The 23,346-nt window shown below is 40.9% G+C and overlaps 1 protein-coding gene across 2 annotated transcripts in view; it reads right to left on the bottom strand.

The window, feature by feature from the left end:
- Positions 1 to 23,346, bottom strand: part of MYO16 (myosin XVI) — a 615,551-nt gene that overhangs the window by 312,987 nt on the left and 279,218 nt on the right. For both annotated transcript variants that reach the window (XM_050766698.1, XM_050766697.1), the window contains 2 exons: positions 17,101 to 17,228; positions 12,066 to 12,171 (listed from right to left, as the gene is read on the bottom strand). In XM_050766698.1, coding sequence (XP_050622655.1) covers positions 12,066 to 12,171; positions 17,101 to 17,228 — 234 coding nt within the window. The remainder of the gene's footprint in view (positions 1 to 12,065; positions 12,172 to 17,100; positions 17,229 to 23,346) is intronic.

Below are 23,346 nucleotides of genomic sequence, written 5' to 3'. Positions count from 1 at the left end.
TCTGCACAAAACTACACTGAAGACCACCCCAACACATCCTGACTGATACGGTTTGGCTCTGTGTCCCCACCCAAATCTCAAGTCAAATTGCAATTCCCACATGTCAAAGGAGATACCTGGTGGGGGGTGATTGAATCATGGGGGGCAGTTTTCCCCATGCTGTTCTCATGATCATGAGGGCATTCTCATGAGATCTATGGTTTAAAACTGCTAGTTTCCCCTGTACACGCTCTCTCTCCTGCCATCATGTAAGACATGCCTTGCTTCCTTCTCCTTCACCTCCTGCCATCACTGTAAGTTTCCTGAGGCTTCCCCAGCCATGCAGAACTGTGAGTCAATTAAACCTCCTTTTTTTTAAAAAATAGATTTCCTAGTCTCAGGTAGTATCTTTGTGGCAGTATGAGAACAGACTAGTACAATAACTTTTACTTCTCTTCATTCTTTTACTACACATTATTTGATAACTGCTGATCCAAATGACCTCCAATGAGTATTTTCCTAGGATTCAAGGCAAAATTGTCTCTTTAGAATGAACCAGGCTCTCTCAGTAGAATGTACAGTTTGTGTGCTTGCTACACACCTGGTCCCGCCTGCCAGCATTCCCCACGTTGGCCTATGTGATATTCCACAGTGGAGTCTCACAACCAAATATGGCTAAACCATGTCTCTAATCAGCTCATTGTCCTCTCCTCTTAGGGCCACCTAGTGAACTTTCCTTTCATCTTATCCTGACTTTCAAACTTTCTACTAGATAGCTCCATAGATCCCGGCTGTTCAAGGATGTTCTTTTCTACTCATTTCCTTAATTCTATTTTCCTTTCAGGAAGTATAGGAAGTACTCACTTAATATCATCAATAGGTTCTTGGAAATTTCTACTTTAAGCAAAACAAGGTACCTTCTAATGCAACGAATTTTATCATAGACTAATTGGTATAAACAACAGTTAAGTTTTTACAGCAGACAGGAAATAGTTTTGCCTCAAGTCACAGTTTACAAGAACCCATCAATGACATTGTGAAGATTTATCGTACTGGTTCATCTCTTAAATATACTTAATTTCACTAAACCCTCTAATTTTATAAAGATTTACAGTAAATTAAAAAATGTATTCAATGCTTGTATTTAATTCCTGTACATATACTCAGATGGTTTACAGATATGATGGCTGATGATTTTCGTGAACACCTTGGACACTGAATGATATTCGTGTGGATAATAATTTAAAGGGAAACGATAAAACCATAGCTGACATGGAATTTAAGCCATGCTCAAACCTGGGCAATATTTTTTCATGAGACGAGAAGTCATTTATTTACGACATTTTTTATTTGTCATGAGGAGTGAATAAAACACACAAGTTAACTAGAATTAGTTTTACTTGAAATATGCACTGCTATTATAATCTGGACTCCCAGATGGTAATTGATTTGGGAGGGTTATATCTACCTGATCCAAAGGAATGCATTTTAGAATGTATTCGTTTGAACTAAAATTTAAAGCCAATTTACATAAGGTAATAGAGAATGCATTAAAGAAATTATACAGCCTGCTGTCTCCCAAATGATCATTTTAATAGATGACTGTTTATAACTTAGAGGGGAAACTATTGTTCCTTGTCATTATGATTAAGTCATCAGTTTCTGTCATTTCTGTTAGTTAACTTGAGGCTATTTTAGAACCATGTTGTTTTACATGTACTCTAACTCTTAAGTGTCAGCCGTCAGGATATTAACGTATTCGAACAAAGAAGATAGGTTATACTATTTTCCCAAGTTGACACTCAATGTTAAATTACTTTGAGCAGCCAGGTGCAGTGGCTCATGCCTGTGATCCCAGCACTTTGGGAGGCTGAGGCGGGTAGATCACTTGAGGTCAGGAGTTCGAGAGCAGCCTGGCCAACATGGTGAAACCCCATCTCTACTAAAAAATACAAAAATTAGGCAGGTGTGGTGGCACATGCCTGTAATCCCAGCTACTTGGGAAGCTGAGGCAGGAGAACTGCTTGAACCTGGGAGATGGAGATTGCAGTGAGCCAAGATCGTGCCACTGTACTCCAGCCTGGGCGACAGAGCAAGACTCCATTTCAAAAAATAAATTATTTTGAGCTTGCTGTAGAATTATGCAGGTGCTCAATACAGTATGAGCTTAGTAAATGGTTATAAATTAAAGTCATTAATGAACACACATGATACCACAGATATTCAAAAAACTGATTAATTATGCATTCTTTTTAAAGAGAAAAGTCTACAGAATCAGACATAAGCTTAGGGATCTATTAGAGCAGAATAAATTTTAAAATTACTTATAATTCACAGGTATAAAATATGTAAAATCACACTAATTTATTAATTAAAAAATCAGTTATTCTCATTTCTAAATGAGGAATAAGATACTATAAATTTCCAGAACATGCCAAGTAACCACCACCATGGTAGAAATCACTCTACACTGTAGCAACCAGATAAAAAAGCAGGTGACACAGAAACAAACACAAATAGCACAATATTTATTGTGCAGTATATTTCTGTATTTGTAACTTTTGAACCTTTAGATGGCATTGACTTAGGAAATGATTTTTTTTATTTATTTATTTATTTATTTATTTATTTATTATTATTATACTTTAAGTTGTAGGGTACATGTGCATAACGTGCAGGTTTGTTACATATGTATACTTGAGCCATGTTGCTGTGCTGCACCCATCAACTCGTCATTTACATCAGGTATAACTCCCAATACAATCCCTCCCCCCTCCCCCCTCCCCATGATAGGCCCCGGTGTGTGATGTTCCCCTTCCTGAGTCCGAGTGATCTCATTGTTCAGTTCCAACCTATGAGTGAGAACATGCGGTGTTTGGTTTTCTGTTCTTGTGATAGTTTGCTAAGAATGATGGATTCCAGCTGCATCCAAGTCCCTACAAAGGACTCAAACTCATCCTTTTTTATGGCTGCATAGTATTCCATGGTGTATATGTGCCACATTTTCTTAATCCAATCTGTCACTGATGGACATTTCGGTTGATTCCAAGTCTTTGCTATTGTGAATAGTGCTGCAATAAACATACGTGTGCATGTGTCTTTATAGCAGCATAATTTATAATCCTTTGGGTATATACCCAGTAATGGGATGGCTGGGTCATATGGTACATCTAGTTCTAGATCCTTGAGGAATCGCCATACTGTTTTCCATAATGGTTGAACTAGTTTACAATCCCACCAACAGTGTAAAAGTGTTCCTATTTCTCCACATCCTCTCCAGCACCTGTTGTTTCCTGACTTTTTAATGATTGCCATTCTAACTGGTGTGAGATGGTATCTCATTGTGGTTTTGATTTGCATTTCTCTGATGGCCAGTGATGATGAGCATTTTTTCATGTGTCTGTTGGCTGTATGAATGTCTTCTTTTGAGAAATGTCTGTTCATGTCCTTTGCCCACTTTTTGATGGGGTTGTTTGTTTTTTTCTTGTAAATTTGTTTGAGTTCTTTGTAGGTTCTGGATATTAGCCCTTTGTCAGATGAGTAGATTGCAAAAATTTTCTCCCATTCTGTAGGTTGCCTGTTCACTCTGATGGTAGTGTCTTTTGCTGTGCAGAAGCTCTTTAGTTTAATGAGATCCCATTTGTCAATTTTGGCTTTTGCTGCCGTTGCTTTTGGTGTTTTAGACATGAAATCTTTGCCCATGCCTATGTCCTGAATGGTACTACCTAGGTTTTCCTCTAGGATTTTTATGGTATTAGGTCTAACATTTAAGTCTCTAATCCATCTTGAATTAATTTTCGTATAAGGAGTAAGGAAAGGATCCAGTTTCAGCTTTCTACTTATGGCTAGCCAATTTTCCCAGCACCATTTATTAAATAGGGAATCCTTTCCCCATTTCTTGTTTCTCTCAGGTTTGTCAAAGATCAAATGGCTGTAGATGTGTGGTATTATTTCTGAGGACTCTGTTCTGTTCCATTGGTCTATATCTCTGTTTTGGTACCAGTACCATGCTGTTTTGGTTACTGTAGCCTTGTAGTATAGTTTGAAGTCAGGTAGCGTGATGCCTCCAGCTTTGTTCTTTTGACTTAGGATTGTCTTGGAGATGCGGGCTCTTTTTTGGTTCCATATGAACTTTAAAGCCGTTTTTTCCAATTCTGTGAAGAAACTCATTGGTAGCTTGATGGGGATGGCATTGAATCTATAGATTACCTTGGGCAGTATGGCCATTTTCACAATATTGATTCTTCCTATCCATGAGCATGGTATGTTCTTCCATTTGTTTGTGTCCTCTTTGATTTCACTGAGCAGTGGTTTGTAGTTCTCCTTGAAGAGGTCCTTTACATCCCTTGTAAGTTGGATTCCTAGGTATTTTATTCTCTTTGAAGCAATTGTGAATGGAAGTTCATTCCTGATTTGGCTCTCTGTTTGTCTGTTACTGGTGTATAAGAATGCTTGTGATTTTTGCACATTAATTTTGTATCCTGAGACTTTGCTGAAGTTGCTTATCAGCTTAAGGAGATTTTGGGCTGAGACAATGGGGTTTTCTAAATATACAATCATGTCATCTGCAAAGAGTGACAATTTGACTTCTTCTTTTCCTAACTGAATACCCTTGATTTCTTTCTCTTGCCTGATTGCCCTAGCCAGAACTTCCAACACTATGTTGAATAGGAGTGGTGAGAGAGGGCATCCCTGTCTTGTGCCAGTTTTCAAAGGGAATTTTTCCAGTTTTTGCCCATTCAGTATGATATTGGCTGTAGGTTTGTCATAAATAGCTCTTATTATTTTGAGGTATGTTCCATCAATACCGAATTTATTGAGCGTTTTTAGCATGAAGGGCTGTTGAATTTTGTCAAAAGCCTTTTCTGCATCAATTGAGATAATCATGTGGTTCTTGTCTTTGGTTCTGTTTATATGCTGGATTATGTTTATTGATTTGCGAATGTTGAACCAGCCTTGCATCCCAGGGATGAAGCCCACTTGATCATGGTGGATAAGCTTTTTGATGTGTTGCTGAATCCGGTTTGCCAGTATTTTATTGAGGATTTTTGCATCGATGTTCATCAGGGATATTGGTCTAAAATTCTCTTTTTTTGTTGTGTCTCTGCCAGGCTTTGGTATCAGGATGATGTTGGCCTCATAAAATGAGTTAGGGAGGATTCCCTCTTTTTCTATTGATTGGAATAGTTTCAGAAGGAATGGTACCAACTCCTCTTTGTACCTCTGGTAGAATTCAGCTGTGAATCCATCTGGTCCTGGACTTTTTTTGGTTGATAGGCTATTAATTGTTGCCTCAATTTCAGAGCCTGCTATTGGTCTATTCAGGGATTCAACTTCTTCCTGGTTTAGTCTTGGAAGAGTGTAAGTGTCCAGGAAATTATCCATTTCTTCTAGATTTTCCAGTTTATTTGCGTAGAGGTGTTTATAGTATTCTCTGATGGTAGTTTGTATTTCTGTGGGGTCGGTGGTGATATCCCCTTGATCATTTTTAATTGCGTCGATTTGATTCTTCTCTCTTTTCTTCTTTATTAGTCTGGCTAGTGGTCTGTCAATTTTGTTGATCTTTTCAAAAAACCAACTCCTGGATTCATTGATTTTTTGGAGGGTTTTTTGTGTCTCTATCTCCTTCAGTTCTGCTCTGATCTTAGTTATTTCTTGCCTTCTGCTAGCTTTCGAATGTGTTTGCTCTTGCTTCTCTAGTTCTTTTAATTGCGATGTTAGAGTGTCAATTTTACATCTTTCCTGCTTTCTCTTGTGGGCATTTAGTGCTATAAATTTCCCTCTACACACTGCTTTAAATGTGTCCCAGAGATTCTGGTATGTTGTATCTTTGTTCTCATTGGTTTCAAAGAACATCTTTATTTCTGCCTTCATTTCGTTATGTACCCAGTAGTCATTCAGGAGCAGGTTGTTCAGTTTCCATGTAGTTGAGCGGTTTTGAGTGAGTTTCTTAGTCCTGAGTTCTAGTTTGATTGCACTGTGGTCTGAGAGACAGTTTGTTATAATTTCTGTTCTTGTACATTTGCTGAGGAGTGCTTTACTTCCAATTACGTGGTCAATTTTGGAGTAAGTATGATGTGGTGCTGAGAAGAATGTATATTCTGTTGATTTGGGGTGGAGAGTTCTATAGATGTCTATTAGGTCTGCTTGCTGCAGAGATGAGTTCAATTCCTGGATATCCTTGTTAACTTTCTGTCTCGTTGATCTGTCTAATGTTGACAGTGGAGTGTTGAAGTCTCCCATTATTATTGTATGGGAGTCTAAGTCTCTTTGTAAGTCTCTAAGGACTTGCTTTATAAATCTGGGTGCTCCTGTATTGGGTGCATATATATTTAGGATAGTTAGCTCTTCCTGTTGAATTGATCCCTTTACCATTATGTAATGGCCTTCTTTGTCTCTTTTGATCTTTGATGGTTTAAAGTCTGTTTTATCAGAGACTAGTATTGCAACCCCTGTTTTTTTTTGTTCTCCATTTGCTTGGTAAATCTTCCTCCATCCCTTTATTTTGAGCCTATGTATGTCTCTGCGTGTGAGATGGGTCTCCTGAATACAGCAGACTGATGGGTCTTGACTCTTTATCCAGTTTGCCAGTCTGTGTCTTTTAATTGGAGCATTTAGTCCATTTACATTTAAGGTTAATATTGTTATGTGTGAACTTGATCCTGCCATTATGATATTAACTGGTTATTTTGCTCATTAGTTGATGCAGTTTCTTCCTAGCCTCAATGGTCTTTACATTTTGGCATGTTTTTGCAATGGCTGGTACCGGTTGTTCCTTTCCATGTTTAGTGCTTCCTTCAGGATCTCTTGTAAGGCAGGCCTAGTGGTGACAAAATCTCTAAGCATTTGCTTATCTGTAAAGGATTTTATTTCTCCTTCACTTATGAAACTTAGTTTGGCTGGATATGAAATTCTGGGTTTAAAATTATTTTCTTTAAGAATGTTGAATATTGGCCCCACTCTCTTCTGGCTTGTAGAGTTTCTGCTGAGAGATCTGCTGTTAGTCTGATGGGCTTCCCTTTGTGGGTAACCCGACCTTTCTCTCTGGCTGCCCTTAAGATTTTTTCCTTCATTTCAACTTTGGTGAATCTGGCAATTATGTGTCTTGGAGTTGCTCTTCTCGAGGAGTATCTTTGTGGCGTTCTCTGTATTTCCTGGATTTGAATGTTGGCCTGCCCTACTAGGTTGGGGAAGTTCTCCTGGATGATATCCTGAAGAGTGTTTTCCAACTTGGTTCCATTTTCCCCCTCACTTTCAGGCACCCCAATCAGACGTAGATTTGGTCTTTTTACATAATCCCATACTTCTTGCAGGCTTTGTTCGTTTCTTTTTCTTCTTTTTTCTTTTGGTTTCTCTTCTCGCTTCATTTCATTCATTTGATCCTCAATCGCTGATACTCTTTCTTCCAGTTGATCGAGTCGGTTACTGAAGCTTGTGCATTTGTCACGTATTTCTCGTGTCATGGTTTTCATCTCTTTCATTTCGTTTAGGACCTTCTCTGCATTAATTACTCTAGCCATCAATTCTTCCACTTTTTTTTCAAGATTTTTAGTTTCTTTGCGCTGGGTACGTAATTCCTCCTTTAGCTCTGAGAAATTTGATGGACTGAAGCCTTCTTCTCTCATCTCATCAAAGTCATTCTCCGTCCAGCTTTGATCCGTTGCTGGCGATGAGCTGCGCTCCTTTGCCGGGGGAGATGCGCTCTTATTTTTTGAATTTCCAGCTTTTCTGCCCTGCTTTTTCCCCATCTTTGTGGTTTTATCTGCCTCTGGTCTTTGATGATGGTGATGTACTGATGGGGTTTTGGTGTAGGTGTCCTTCCTGTTTGATAGTTTTCCTTCTAACAGTCAGGACCCTCAGCTGTAGGTCTGTTGGAGATTGCTTGAGGTCCACTCCAGACCCTGTTTGCCTGGGTATCAGCAGCAGAGGCTGCAGAAGATAGAATATTTCTGAACAGCGAGTGTACCTGTCTGATTCTTGCTTTGGAAGCTTCCTCTCAGGGGTGTACTCCTCCCTGTGAGGTGTGGGGTGTCAGACTGCCCCTAGTGGGGGATGTCTCCCAGTTAGGCTACTCAGGGGTCAGGGACCCACTTGAGCAGGGAGTCTGTCCCTTCTCAGATCTCAACCTCCGTGTTGGGAGATCCACCGCTCTCTTCAAAGCTGTCAGACAGAGTCGTTTGCGTCTGTGCAGAGGTGTCTGTGTGTCTTAGTTTACTGTGCCCTGTCCCCAGAGGTGGAGTCTACAGAGACAGGCAGGTTTCCTTGAGCTGCTGTGAGCTCCACCCAGTTCGAGCTTCCCAGCAGCTTTGTTTACCTACTTAAGCCTCAGCAATGGCGGGCGCCCCTCCCCCAGCCTCGCTGCTGCCTTGCCGGTAGATCACAGACTGCTGCGCTAGCAACGAGGGAGGCTCCGTGGGGTGTGGGACCCTCCCGGCCAGGTGTGGGATATGATCTCCTGGTGTGCCTGTTTCCTAAAGCGCAGTATTGGGGTGGGAGTTACCCGATTTTCCAGGTGTTGTGTGTCTCAGTTCCCCTGGCTAGGAAAAGGGACTCCCTTCCCCCTTGCGCTTCCCAGGTGAGGCAATGCCTCGCCCTGCTTCAGCTCTCGCTGGTCGGGCTGCAGCAGCTGACCAGCACCGATCGTCCGGCACTCCCCAGTGAGATGAACCCAGTACCTCAGTTGAAAATGCAGAAATCACCGGTCTTCTGTGTCGCTCGCGCTGGGAGTTGGAGACTGGAGCTGCTCCTATTCGGCCATCTTGCTCCGCCCCCTGACTTAGGAAATGATTTAAGTGTAGCTGTCTTGCACGAATGTAATCAGACACTTTTAAATATAAAATTATGACTGAAATGCAGGTATCCTTCTGTAAATGTGTGTATGGCCAGACACATGCCAGCATCAGAGGCACCTCAGTGGAAATTTCACACTGCATCAATATCACACTTTGAAATAAGTGCCAATAGAAAGTTTTATACTATTGTAACATGGCCTATGATGTGTATATGCATTATTTTTTGTCAAAGCAATGATACAGCACATATGTACATTATTTCTTGAATGTTATACAGATAATATTGATTTATTTATAGAAAATCTTATGTTCTGTTAGTATATATGTGGAATAGAACACGATTTTCCATATATGCATTTAGTGGTCCCTTGACCTGCGAGATAACAACTTTTTTTACACAAATGTGTCTTCCCTATACTTGAATGAAAAATAAAAGGTTGTAAAAAAAGGAAGAGAGGCAGAAAAATCCCACTATCTAACAAAAGCAGGGCAGGTAAGAAAAACTGAAGAAAATGTCAATGTTGGTTCTGTAAATCACATACAAGGAAACACACACAGGCCAAATGTACAGTCTCCTGATGACATACAAATGGTTTTTCCATTAAATGTATTTGATAATGTAAAGTTAACTAAGAAAGTTAACTTAGGAAACTGGGGGTAATTGAATGTGTCTCCTATACTGTCACAATACTTATTTTAGTGTATTCATTTATTCCCCACATAGAAACTGAGCTTCTCCCATGCTGTTGAGACAGCATCTCTGAATTCAAGGGACAGGCACTGGGAAGCCACTTTATATTAATAGATGCTTGTGGAATGAGAAAGCAAATGAATGAGACTGCACGGGCCAGGCTGAGAGGGTTACATGCTCAAAGGTGGCTTCAGCATAGAGTAAGAGGAAGGGGATTTAGTGTTCTAAGATTAGAGAAGAAAATAAAAACCACAACAAATGTAACACTGCCAGAAAGAATGCCGGGCCATGCCGATTTATTGGACTTGATGTAAGGGGAACAGAGACTCATTCAAGGGCTTTGAGCAAAGGAGTCTCTGGTGATACAGGCTGATGGCAGTTCACCAGCATCAACTCTCCTCTTCTTCCATTTACCAGATGAAGTTGAACACATGGCTGCCTAGTTAGCAATGAGTCCTAACTAGATAGCAGCATGACTAAGTTCAAGCCCATAACTGTGATGAGAAGACAGGCAGCGCCTCTGCATATGATGAGCCTTCTCCCTAGACTGGGGCTTGCTGCTCCCTTCCTCTGAGCAGGTGAGAAAGTGCCTGGGGAGCAACAGGGTCTGGGCCCTACCTGACCCTGGGCAGCAGAGCTACCAACCATGGCCTGCCCCAGGAACATGCAGTAGAGGATGGCCAAGAATGGCAAAAGAAGAACAGTAACTTAGAACAGTCTCAACAATAATGCCATATGAGATGACTCCACAGCAGCAATGACTGTGGGCCTGAAGGAAACTGGACAGAATAAGAGCTAGGAGTGATAGAATATTCAGAATGTGTTGGAAATAGAGAAACTTAGTACTGTGCAATGGCTCACGCCTGTAATCCCAGCACTTTGGGAGACTGAGGCAGGTGGATCACTTGAGCCCAGGAGTTCGAGACCAGTTTGGGAAACACAGGGAGACCCAATCTCCACAAAAAAACTACAAAAATTTGCTAGGCATAGAGACACGTGCCTGCAGTCCCAGCTACTTGGAAGGCTGAGGTGGGAGGATCGCTTGAGCCCAGGAAGTTGAGGCTGCAGTGAGTGGTGATCGTACCACTGCACTCCAGCCTGGGAGACAAAGCGATTCCCTGTCTCAAAAATAAATAACAATAACAGTAAATAAATAAATAAAAATAAAAAAGAAAGACTTCAGTTTTGGCCACGTCTTTGCAGTACACTGTGGCATGTCCAGGAAGTTTGCTGGACAGGCAGGTCTGCATTTTAAGAATGAAAGGCAGGATGTAGATTAGGATTGGGAGTTGCTGGTGTACCCATGGCACTGAGTCATGGTCATCAGCATAAGCAAGGATACAGTATCCTCTAAAATAATATTTTATTTCAACCTTGGGACAATCATCATGACTTCCAGGTGTCTGGAGTGATTTCCAAAAGAAATACAGAAATGGGGAGGATTTCATCTCTAGGCAGAGGCCCCCAGAAAGCAGACTGTTGAGTTCCATTCTTTCGCATTGGTTATTGGTTCCTGTCCTGTCTGTTCCCCCCACTGCTAGCTGTTCCTTCCAGTGGCCTTTGTCTTCTTCTGATCTGCTATCGTCTGAACAAACTTTTTAACAAAACTTGCTAGAACTATGTATAAACCAGAGAACCAGTCTATGGATAAGCACCTGTGGTGGCCTCCTTGAGTAAAATTTCTGAGTTTGATTGCGTGGAATGTTTTAGCTTTATTTTAGCTGCTAATGGGTCTTTTCACTTCCTCCTTGAATCACGGTCATATTTTAGATAGATGAAGTAGCGGGACAGTTAACACTGCAAGTGTTTCTGAATAGAGTTTAAAAACTGTTTTGGCCCCAAAGGTGCACGGCCTGCACATCAAAGTCTTTGAGGCTCACTATTGCCAATTCTTTCAGATACACTGGAGACTTATTATCAGCTCCCAGTGATCCCCCACAATAATTTCTTTTCTGGCCAGCTCCCTAGAATGTCCTAACACACCAAACTGCATTTTCTTTTTCTTTTCTTTCTTTCTTTCTTTTTTTTTTTGAGACAGAGTTTTGTTCTTGTTGCCCAGCTGGAGTGCAATGGCGTGTCTCAGCTCACTGCAAACTCTGCCTCCCAGGCTCAAGCAATTCTCCTGCCTCAGCCTCCCGAGTAGCTGGGATTACAGGGACCTGCCACCACACCTGGCGAATTTTTGTATTTTTAGTAGAGACAGGGTTTCACCATGTTGGCCAGGCTGATCTTGAACTCCTGACCTCAGGTGATTCATATGCCTCAGCCTCCCAAAGTGCTGGGATTACAGTCATAAGCCCCTGTGTCCAGCCTCAAAGTGCACTTTCTTTGTGAACATTATCTACCTATATTACATGTTTTAGATCCAACTATTCAGAGCAAATACAAAAAGAAAGTATGTACAAGATATTTTAAATATGTAAAATAAATAAATGTTCACTTGAATAATATTAATTTGAACCCAAGCTCAATAATTTTTTATTCTTTATTTCCACAAATTTTGACCCCCTTGTGTCTATTATGATGTCCCCTCCCCTATTTGTAAATGACAATTGACTGAACATCTTCATTCACATATTTGCCAACCCAAACAAAAAACTTACATGTTTGAATCTGGAATCCAGCATGGCCCTGCTGGAGGCAGCCCTGCAGGTGAGGTGTCTTATGATTTGTTTGCTGGCTTCAGACTTTCCTGATCCCCTTTCTCCACTAAGGAAAACAGAGAGGAAAAACGTAAGTTTGAAGGAACTTTGTTCCTTTGAACAAGCTTTGTTCCTTTGAAGCTACTTTGAAGGAACAAGTAAAAATATTAACTAGAGATATTTCTCAGACACAGAAATGAGGAGGGAATGGCATATTAACTTGCAATGAGTTTGTGGTCTACGTTCACACTTCAGTTTGATGTATTTGTCTGAAATACCTAGTATATGTTTACTGTGTCACGTCCCTGATGGTGTTTCAGATGCTGGCATTACAAACAAATATGACACAAGTTCTGCTGTTCAGTATCTCACAGGGTAGAACCACCTAGTGCAGGTGAATTATGCCAGAAAGGTGTCAGGCTGAGAAGGAAGACATAACCGACTTGACTCAGCTTAGCAAGTCAACATAAAGTGAGGCGATCCTATGACAGCACGCTGTGTTGAGACATGCAGGCTCACACTTGGCCTTGGGAAAGCTGTTCATGCTTCATGAGCCTTACAGGAAAGACGTTACCTCTTCTGTGGAAAAGCTGTGAAATCTTTCTGAGCATTCCTTCTCTGTTCTTTGAAACGAAGGTAAAGTACATAGCTACGAAAACTAAGGCAGTAAGGTCTTCAGATCTCCCAGTAGATCCTAAACCTGACCTGGTTAGGTTTCCTTTTCAGCTTGCTTTTGGTTCTGCTGTTCTCTAGTTTGCATTTTTCTTTAATCTAGGAACGATCACTGAACTTTTTATTTATAATGGCATCACTTTTGATACATCCCAGGCATTCTTCATTAACTCACCCAGTGTTTACAAATGGTAAATATTCTATTCCTGACACTAGATGACATAGGATTAACATAAAATTCCAACACAGTAATTACTATTTCACAGTGATCTGCTCTACAATAAAGTTATTACTTTACCCAGACGAAAAACTCAAAAAAACAGCCTTTACTTATCCGGTAACCAGAAAAACTTTTTAAAGCCCTTTTATGAGTGCTTCCTTGGTTTTCTGCCTGGAAACATCTCTTTTAACAAAGTTGATTAAAAGTGTTTGCCAGAAAAGAAGTTGAAATTTAATTATTTTCTTAAAGTGTCGAGTCGTTAATGGATGCTTCCACTCACTTGTGCAGACTTTTGAACTACTGGGGCCTAAGAGTGTCAACAAATGAGGTATTAAGTTAACATTAGAAAGCAAAATGAAATTTTTTTTGGTTTGGTACTGAGTTTTGGGACATCCATTCCAGGAATACTTGCGTTTTGATTGCTAAATCTTAAATTACCCTTTGTAAGTGCTCGTTTTGACACACAATCGACACTCAATAATGACCTGTAAACAACTTACTAAGTTGAATTTCAAATGGTTAATTTTATCCTATTAGTAACAATGGAGAAAGCATGTATCTTCGTCCACACAATCAAGGATGCGGCAAAGCTGTATGAAAGCACACATGGTTTTGAAAGAAGAAAGAGAATCACTAAAATAGTAAGTCCTAGTAACCACAGGTGTGCACTCTTCAATTCTGCATATCAGGACTAGCCATACCGAAAGCAGTTCGCCAGCTTGCTTCAGGCAGACAGTCAGGGAAGGGTCCCCGGAGAACCTCTGACCCGCCCCACAGATGTAAACATCTACTTACATCAGATGTTTTCTGCAGATAAGGGAACTTGCACAGGGGCTTTGCCTAAACAAGCCCGCGGTGGAAAACTCCTTTCCTTAACACACGTGCAGCAGGAGAAATAAATCAATATGGAGCCGCTCAGTCTAAGCATGCGCACTGGAAGGACGGGGGTGGAGCCAGCAGGAATTTGCACCATAAGCCCCGGTATTCAACTAAGGGGGCACCCGGCACCCCGCTTTCAGGACCCCTCTCTGCTGAGAGGTTCCCTTTCGTGTCATAAATTCTACTCCACTCACTCTCTGGTGTCCACATGCCTCATTTTTCCAGGGCAAGAACCCGAACCTAGCTGAGCTAAGGAGCAAAATCCTGCATCAAAACCTTCTTGAAACTTGATTGAAGAGAGATTTTTTTCAAAATAAGGGGTTGGTACATGGAATCATTAGCTTTAAAAAAATGACCCAAAGGAAAACTAGTTCTGCAGAATATTAATGAGTTCTACTGGATAAAAAGTTCCATGAGCAAATACATGTGAAAACTGATGGGTTAAACTAAGATAAACGGGGTTCTTCACCGAAACAACTTGCTGGCCGCTGTGTGCCCTCTCCCAGGCGGACCCCCAAAGCGCCTCGGCCTGCTGGTTCCTCCTTTTCTCCCCTCAGAGCCTTCCTAGGACCCACACTTTCAACAACTCACCTATAACAGCTGCAATGGTCATCCTAGAATTAAGTGGGAGCGCTCAAATTTACGGAAATTCTAAAGAAATAACTAATACATAGAAATAATCTAGTCCAGGGTCTGGCACCCAGTAAACTCTCAATAAACATTAGTTGTTATTGTCAACAGTGTTACTCCCTATCTCACCAATTTACAGTGCTTTTTCTAAGCAACTTTTAAAAAAATTTTCCCTATTTATCGAAGGAAGACCAGGAAACTAGACAGATAAAGCAGATAAAAATAGGGTTGCCTGAGTCTAGAATGGGTAGAAGCCCCCATCTCTGCGCCTTTCTCCTCCTTGAGTCTAGAATGAGTAGAACGGTCAGGTTCAGTAGCTCACACCTGTAATCCCAGCACTTTGGGAGGCCGAGGCAGGTGGATTGCCTGAGCTCAGGAGTTCGAGACCAGCCTGTCCAACATGGTGACACGCCGACTCTACTAAAAATACAAAATTAGCCAGGTGTGGTGGCACATGCCTGTAATCCCAGCTACTCAGGAGGCTGAGGCAGGAGAATCGCTTGAACCCAAGAGGCGGAGGTAGCAGTGAACTGAGATCGTGCCATTGCACTCTAGCCTGGGCAACAAGAACGAAACTCCATATCAAAAGAAAGAATGGGTGGAAGCCCCTGCCTCGGTGCCTTTCTCATCCTTGAATCTAGAATGGGTGAGAGCCCCTGTCTCAGAGCCTTTCTCACCCTTGTGTCTAGAATGGGTGAGAGCCCCTGTCTCAGAGCCTTTCTCACCCTTGTGTCTAGAATGGGTGAGACCCCCTGTCTCAGAGCCTTTCTCATCCTTGAATCTAGAATGGGTGAGAGCCCCTGTCTCAGTGCCTTTCTCACCCTTGTGTCTAGAATGGGTGAGAGCCCCTATCTCAGAGCCTTTCTCATCCTTGAATCTAGAATGGGTGAGAGCCCCTGTCTCAGAGCCTTTCTCATCCTTGAATCTAGAATTGGTGAGAGCCCCTGTCACAGAGCCTTTCTCATCCCTGAGTTTAGAATGGGTGGAAGCCCCTGCCTCCGTGCCTTTCTCATCCTTGTGTCTAGAATGGGTTGGAGCCCCCACCTTGACGCCCTTCTCATCCTTGTGTCTAGAATGGGTTGGAGCCCCCACCTTGACGCCCTTCTCATCCTTGTGTCTAGAATGGGTTGGAGCCCCCATCTTGACGCCCTTCTCATCCTTGTGTCTAGAATGGGTGAGAGCCCCTGTCTCGGCGTCTTTCTCATCCTTGAGCCTACAATGGGCAGAAGCTCCTGCCTTGGCGCTTTTCTCATCCCTGAGTCTAGAATGGGTGGAATTCCCTGCCTCAGCACCTTTCTCATTTTTGAGTCTAGAAGGGGTGGAATCCCCTGCCTCGGTGCCTTTCTTATCCTAGAGTTTAGAATGGGTCGGAGCCCCTGCCTCAGCACCTTCCTCATCCTTAGGATGCTTCTGAACCCAGCACGAAAACAACCGCTAGCACGCTGCTTTGAAAACTAGAAAACTAAAGCGTGCACCCATCAGTCTGTGCCTCCATCCTCCATAGAATTTTTGATAAAATGCATATAAATATATAAGTGCTCATTTTAATATTTAAATAAGCCTTTTGAATTCTATCCAGGTTCTGACTTTACACCATTTTCATTTCACTTTCACTTGAGTTGTGTGCTACTGTACTTATGCATTCAGTTCCAACCAGCACTACTGACAACAACTAAGGCACCGCCGTGAGTATTTACAGAGGTTTCCCTCCCTTGTAAAAGTTTGGCTGAATATAAAATATAGGTCTCTGATGCAGATTTTAACATTTAAATGTTTCTTTTGTTTTCTATTAATTTATGAGTTAAATCTAGCATTACATTTCAAATTCAAAAAATATTTTGGGCCAAATGCAGTGGCCCATGTCTGTAATCCCAGCACTTTGAGAGGCTGTGACAAGAGGATCGCTTGAGCCCAGGAGTTTGAGACCAGCCTGGGTAATATAGTGAGATCTCACCTCTACAAAAATTTAAAAATTAGCCAAGTGTGGTGGCATGTGCCTGTAGTCTCAGCTATTTGGGAGGCTGAGGTAGGAGGATCACTTGAGCCTGGGAGGTTGGCTGCAGTGAGTTGTGATCATGCCACTAAATTCCAGCCTGGGTGACAGAGTGAGACCCTGCCTAAAAAAAAAAAAAAAAAAAAAAAAAAAAAAAGTTTAGGAAGTAGAATTCAGTGAACTATGAGCAAAGGTAAATAACAAGAAACAGGCTGAGAAACCTTTGGAAAGAAAGAAAATTGTATTTGGGGCAGCCCTGGATTTTGAAGAATAGTGGCTTAGGTTCACTAATATTGGAAGTTTTTCTTTCTCCATGTTTACTTAGGTTCAAAAGCAAAAACTTTTTATCTAAGCTTTAAATCTTGAAACAGAAATGAGTTTCAGGTTAAGTTTGTTAATATTGATCCAGCTACACTTGGGGCTATTCCTAGTAGCCAAGATGTTTCTCCTTTGTAACGAGTCAAATGTACTTATTGCAAAGATATACTGGACCTCAAAGTGCTGAGAAAGTAAATAAAGGTAAACCATGGGAAATTAGGACATCTTCACCGCCAAGCCCCACGGCAAACCCGAGTGTGGCAGACAAGGTTGAGGGGACTCACCTGAGGATGAAACACTGAGGTCGCTGCTCCTGGAAGAGCTGGTGAAAGGCTCTCTCCACACAGGAGAAGAGGTGAGGAGGCAGCGAGGAACACAGCTTCCCTGAGGAGCTGAAATACAGCTGGGACACCTGGAAAACAGGGCAGCAGCAAGCAGAAAACCTGAGTGAAAAGGCACCAGGATTCCTCATCCCGTAATGAGAGTGACTTATGTCCAAGATACAGAAGTGAATGAATTTCTAATTCTGAATCTCATTGGTATGTAAAAACATCTGTAAAATTACACCCTTCTCTGCACATTTTCAGCATGCATAATGACAAAATGGAGGCTTATACTTTATCCTTCATTACTTGGTCCACAGGCTTTAATTATTCTGCTGTCTTTAAGAAGAGCAACTCACAAAAAAATGTAGTTTAATAGATATCTGTGCAGTAAGCTGAAACTGTGGTAATTTATACCAAATACAATTTCTCTCAGCAGTATTTAATTTCAATACCATAAGCTAGCCAAGGTTTTAAACTTGAATGTGAGAGGCAGTTGCAGCTGAAATGCATGTAAGTTTACAAATTTCTCAGAAAAACAAAAAAATTAATTAATTTTAGAGAAACGGTGATTTACAATTATTGCCATAATGATTCATTTCCAGTATTTTTAGTCCTTTTGAATTTCTAGTAAATTCCATTACTTTAGAATAAAAACTCAAGAGTAGGAAGACTTCTTAGCTGTGAAGAAATCAAAGTTATTTTTTATTTTGCAAAATAACTGGCCTATATCTTCAAAGATGTCAAGGTCAGAAAAGTCAAAAGAAGACTGCAGAACTGGTCCAGACTGAAGGAGAGTCAAGGGCATGATGGTTCAAAATGCAACATGCAATGCTGGTCTGAATCTCTGGCTCTATGGGCCTTACTGGGACAATGGGAAATCTTGAACAAGGTCTCTTGATTCAGTGACAACAGTGCATCAGTAATAATTTTCCCATTTCGATGACTGTATGGAGTTGACATAGGAGAATATCTTTGTTTAAATACCCAGTAAATATATTCAAGGTTGATGGAACTACGTGCCAGCAAAGTATCTTAAAATGGTTGGTGTTAAAAGTTGCTTGTACAACTTATCTACACATTTTACAGACATTTAAAATTATAGCAAAAATAATTTTTAAAGTAGAATATATGATTCACGATGAGAGTTAACTGGATGAATTTCACAATGTTGAGTGTGAGTAGTCAGATACATAACAGAACACACTATATGTCTTCACTTACGTCGAGTACAAACACAGGTGACTAATCCTTGCTGTTAGAAGTCAAGTTGGCAGTAGCAGGGGAACTGTTAGCATTTAAGGGGCTTCTGGAGTGTTTATAACTTTCTGGAGCTGAGTACCACCCACCTGCACACTTAACAACATAAGCACTTTCCTACAAACATTACACTTCAACCAAAACTCCAAAAAACTAAAGTCATCACACAGTGTGGTGCTGGTGCAAAGACTAGATAAATGGATCACAGATCACTTGAAACAGACTAGAGAATTGATGAAGATGAAACAGGAGAGTTCCCTAACTCTGCCCATAGCATGTGTGACAGGGGTGTGGCTCATCTGTTTGGCCACTGTGTGTTCTCAAACCCCTTATGGGAGGAGGAGCATGCAGATGGGCATGTGCAGGAGCTGGGGCCAGCACCTTTGGGCTCTGGCCCCCTAGTAGCATCTAGGGGTGGGTGCCTGCAACTTCTGAAGCCCAAGTGGGCATGTGTTACAGAGTGCTCTTTTAGCTTTGCCATGTATGGAAAGCTTAAGTGTTAAACAGTTCAGTGGAGCTTCTGCAATTTTTCTAGGGCAGAGGGCCAGTGTGACAGCTTTCTGTATCCTAAGCTCTTGTCTGGCATCCAGGAAAAATCAGATCACACATGGACTTGAAGGATGGTGAATACAGGGTTTTTACTGAGTGGTGGAGGTGGCTCTCAGTGGGATGGATGGGGAGCTGGAAAGGGGATGGAGTGGGAAGATGATCTTCCCTGGAGTTTGGCCATCCAATGGCCAATCTCTTCTCCAATCATCCCCAGCTGAACTCTCGACATTCAGATGCTCCTTCTCTTCTCTCCTTCTCTGGCACTCTTCTGCTCTTCTGTTCATCTGCTTGTGGAGCCTGGTGTTTGGGGGCACAGGATGGGGGGCATGGTGGGCCAAAGGCAACTTTGGGGCATGAAAACAGGAATACCTGTTCCCATTTAGGGCTGTGGGTTTCCAGGTTTGAGGGTGGAGTCTTTGCTGGGGAACTGCTCTCTTCTACCCAGTATCTCCCTGCCTCCTGTCCATGTCAAACATACAGTGTATGACCAACCAGGCTGCACTACCTCTCAGTGGTAAAAGGTGCTGCTGAGACGACTGATCGTCTATTTGTAAAGAAAACAAGTGTTGATCTCTATCCCAGAGCATGTGTAAAAATTACTTATAAATGAATTTAAATCCCAAATATGAGCAGCAAAGTTTAAAGCATTTTTACAAGCATATAGAATGACATTCTTATGATTTGTATGTAAACAAGGAAATAGGATTTAAAAATATAAATTATAAAGAGAATGGTGGAGCAATCTTAATACATTAAATTTAACAAGCCCTGGTCAACCATATAATGATAAAAAATAAGCAGACAGAAAGGTGTATAAGCTGTGCATATAATCAGTAGATCAGCAGCAATTTATAACATATTCCTACGAATCAATTTACAAAGGGAACTATAATAGAAATTTGGGCAAAAAATATAAACTAAAAAGATGGAAAATAAATGAGAAAGGATAGAAAGCTCTCTGGTGCTATTTCAGACTATAAGATGCTATATTACACACAAAAGCCTAGCAGAATTAATCATAGTTTAGTCATAATGATAATAATAGCCTACAGACACTCTGTGCATGGTGCTGTCCTCAGCATCTCACAGGCACTTACTCATGCAGTCCTCTAGAACCTATGTCTGGAGTCAGATAAGTATTTTTATGTTTACAGGCAAGAGAATTGGTGCTAACAGAAGTCAGTGACTGGCCCAAGGGGACAGGGCTAGGTGGTGTCAGAGCTTGATTTCCAAATGAAGTTGTCTCTTGGCCTGGGATAACATGTCTATACTACTGAATCTTGTAGTTTTAACTAATTGGAAGAATTATCTGGCAATATCTTCTAAACTTGAAGATTCATATTCAACTGGGAATATCTCTGTTGAAACTCTCAAACATGAGCAAAACGAGAATTTATAAAACAATTCTTAGGACTCTTTGTAAGAGCAGGAAATACAGAAATTAGTTAAAAGTCTATAATAAAGATTAATAGACAAATATAACTTGTTGTGTGTCATTACAAGAAAATTCTAGAGGGACTTTAGAATAAATTAGGTCTAAAATTTTCAAGATGGAAAATTTTTGAAAGCATGAGGGCTGATCAACAGCTTTTTTGTAAAAGAATACAGTTAATGACTGGGCGCAGTGGCTCACGTCTGTAATCCCAGCACTTTGGGAGGCTAATGTGGGCAGATCGTGAGGTCAGGGGATTGAGACCATCCTGGCTAACTCGGTAAAACCCCATCTCTACTAAAACTACAAAAAATTAGTGGGCATGGTGGCACACGCCTGTAGTCCTAGCCACTCGGGAGGCTGAGGCAGGAGAATCACGTGAACCTGGGAAGCGGAGGCTGCAGTGAGCTGAGATCATACCACTGCACTCCAGCCTGGGCAACAGAGTAAGACCCCATTTCAAAAAAAAAAAAAAAAAAAAAAAAGAATATAGTTACTATGTTATGAGTTAATTAAAATATAGAAAATAGCGGTATACCCACTTTTTGAATGTATATATGTGTTCATGTATATAGTAAACATATGAAACACTGGATGGAAGGATAATAACTTCAAGATAACCATTATCACCACTTATGAAAATAAGTAGGTTGAAGTGGTATTTACCCTGTGTTTATAGAAGAGTATGTCATCTATCTAATCTAAGACATCATACAATTAAAACATACTGTTGTTTTTGTACCACTCAGAAAATAAATGTTACAATTAAATTAGGACACAGTGTTTTCTTACCACACCCTTACGGCTGCATCCCAATCACAAAAGTACATGTGAAAAAAAATACAGCACTTTTAATTTTAAATGTTTTTAAAAGAGATATGAAACCAATATGCATGGTGGGCACACAACTGTTTGTTGCATTCTGCTTGAACTTTTTTCATTTTAAATTATTCCAGAAGTTGCAATGAATATTAAGAATAATTAAATGATAGTGATATACACATTATCATTCATAAAACTAAGGAGTTTTAGTCCAGCTTCATTTCCCAGCAGATCCAATTTCTATTCTTGTTTGAAAACCTAACTACACTATTTCACTTCTCCCCAAGTTCAGCATAGACTTAGGCTCTAATTTGACAAACTGTTTTTCAACTCTCTATTTTGTAAATGAGAATTTCATTAGATGTTCAACAGACACAAGAGACAGCCTGGATCATGTATCCATCTGTGTGTACATGGAGTTCATTTCTCTAACTATATATTTTTTCATTTTCATTTTTTTGAGACAGGGTATCACTAAGCTGCTCAGGCTGGAGTGCAGTGGCCAAAGTATAGATCACTGCAGACTCCATCCCCTGGGGTCAAACAATCCTCCTGCCTTAACCTCCCAAGTAGCTGGGACTACAGGTGCATACCACCACAGCTGGCTAGGGTTTTTAAATTTTATTTATTTAAATCTGTTTGGGCTTAGATATTGTCTTTATGCCAAGTTTTACTAGAGAGTAGATGTGGGTGATGAGCCTTGAGTGTCTAAAGAAAGTTATTTCCTGATAAACTCATAACCTCTCTCAGCTCCCCTTTCATGTAAATCTCTTTCCCATGCAGTGTTACAGTTCGTGCTGTGGAACAGTCCATTGCTACCACCTGGCAGCACATTGCTTGATGCTGATTCTATGCTTTATACATAATATAATTATGGAAATAATAATGACAGTGTAATTCTATAAAACCTTGAGGATTTCTGCTTATGCAGTCCCTTTTTTCTGAGTGACTGACAAGCCATCTAACTTTTTTATTGGTTACCATCCTCACTGTTAATATTGCACATTCTCATGGGGTCCAGCGAATAGCAGCAGGGCCAGCCACTTCCTTCCCCACCTGTCTTTTCTCTTCACTTCACTGTCTTCTTTCCTTATTTGTATCATTTGAAACAAGAGGATTCTTGGTCAGGGGATATTTTAAGCACTCCATTTTAGCTCACAGGTGAGATGACAAGAGCTCAGCCTTGCTAATCATTGATGGACTCTGGTTCCAGGGAATAAGTTCCTTCCTTCCTAATGGATAAAGTCCCTCCTTTTCTTCACTGGTCATTACACTTCTCAATAAACCACCAACAGATTGCAGAACCCTGCACGTTCATTTCTACAGCCACCAATGCTTCCACAGCTTACGAGACAGCCATTGAGCCACTGGCCCCCATCTCTGGCGAGCCTAGAAACTTTGTGGAACCTCCCAGACGCCAATGGCTCCAAGTGCCCCGGGCTGCTGGTGTTGCACTATGCTATGAACATCTCACCCTGTAGGCCTGTGTAAGTGTCCCATTTGTTAACTGTATACCTATCTATAGGTGACGTATTTTGAGAAAGCATGTGTTTGTGTTTACAAAAGATCACATATAATAATAATAATGAAACCGTCTGCCTCTGGGCGCAGCACTTGTGCTGCTGAGAGAAGCCTGCCAAGCATTCACTCTGGAGCTGCATGACCTGGACATTAACGCTAGCTCAGCCACTCATGGGAAGACTTTAGAAAATCTGCTTAACCTCAAGTCTCAGCTTATTCAACTGCAGAGTCGAAATAACAACTCTTATACTGTTTTGCCTGCCTTTTGAGATGGAATGTGATAATACATGTAAAGCCATTTGAGGCAGTTCTGCCATGTAATAAGCACTCAACAATGGCAGCTGTTTTCATTTCCTAGAATTTCAAATATTATAGTCTTTTAACTTCTTGCTCACATCAAATTGCATGGTTCATTTCTCTAAATAGTCCTACATATTTTTTAAACCCCATAATGTGGCTCTAGACCATTCTTCTGCTCATCAGAATCTTACTAATTTTTTAAGATTTGCCCTGATCACATTTCTTTTTTATTGTGATACTTTTTTTTAAAAAAAAAACCCTGATAGGATTTATTCCCGTCTAACCTCTTGACTTGCTAATTAGGACTACACACCCTCAATACA

Source organism: Macaca thibetana, chromosome 17 (assembly GCF_024542745.1).
Source record: "Macaca thibetana thibetana isolate TM-01 chromosome 17, ASM2454274v1, whole genome shotgun sequence".
Classification (NCBI taxonomy): domain Eukaryota; kingdom Metazoa; phylum Chordata; class Mammalia; order Primates; family Cercopithecidae; genus Macaca; species Macaca thibetana.
The sequence above is the reverse complement of the archived record's forward strand: the minus strand, read 5'-3'. Positions and strand labels throughout refer to the sequence as shown.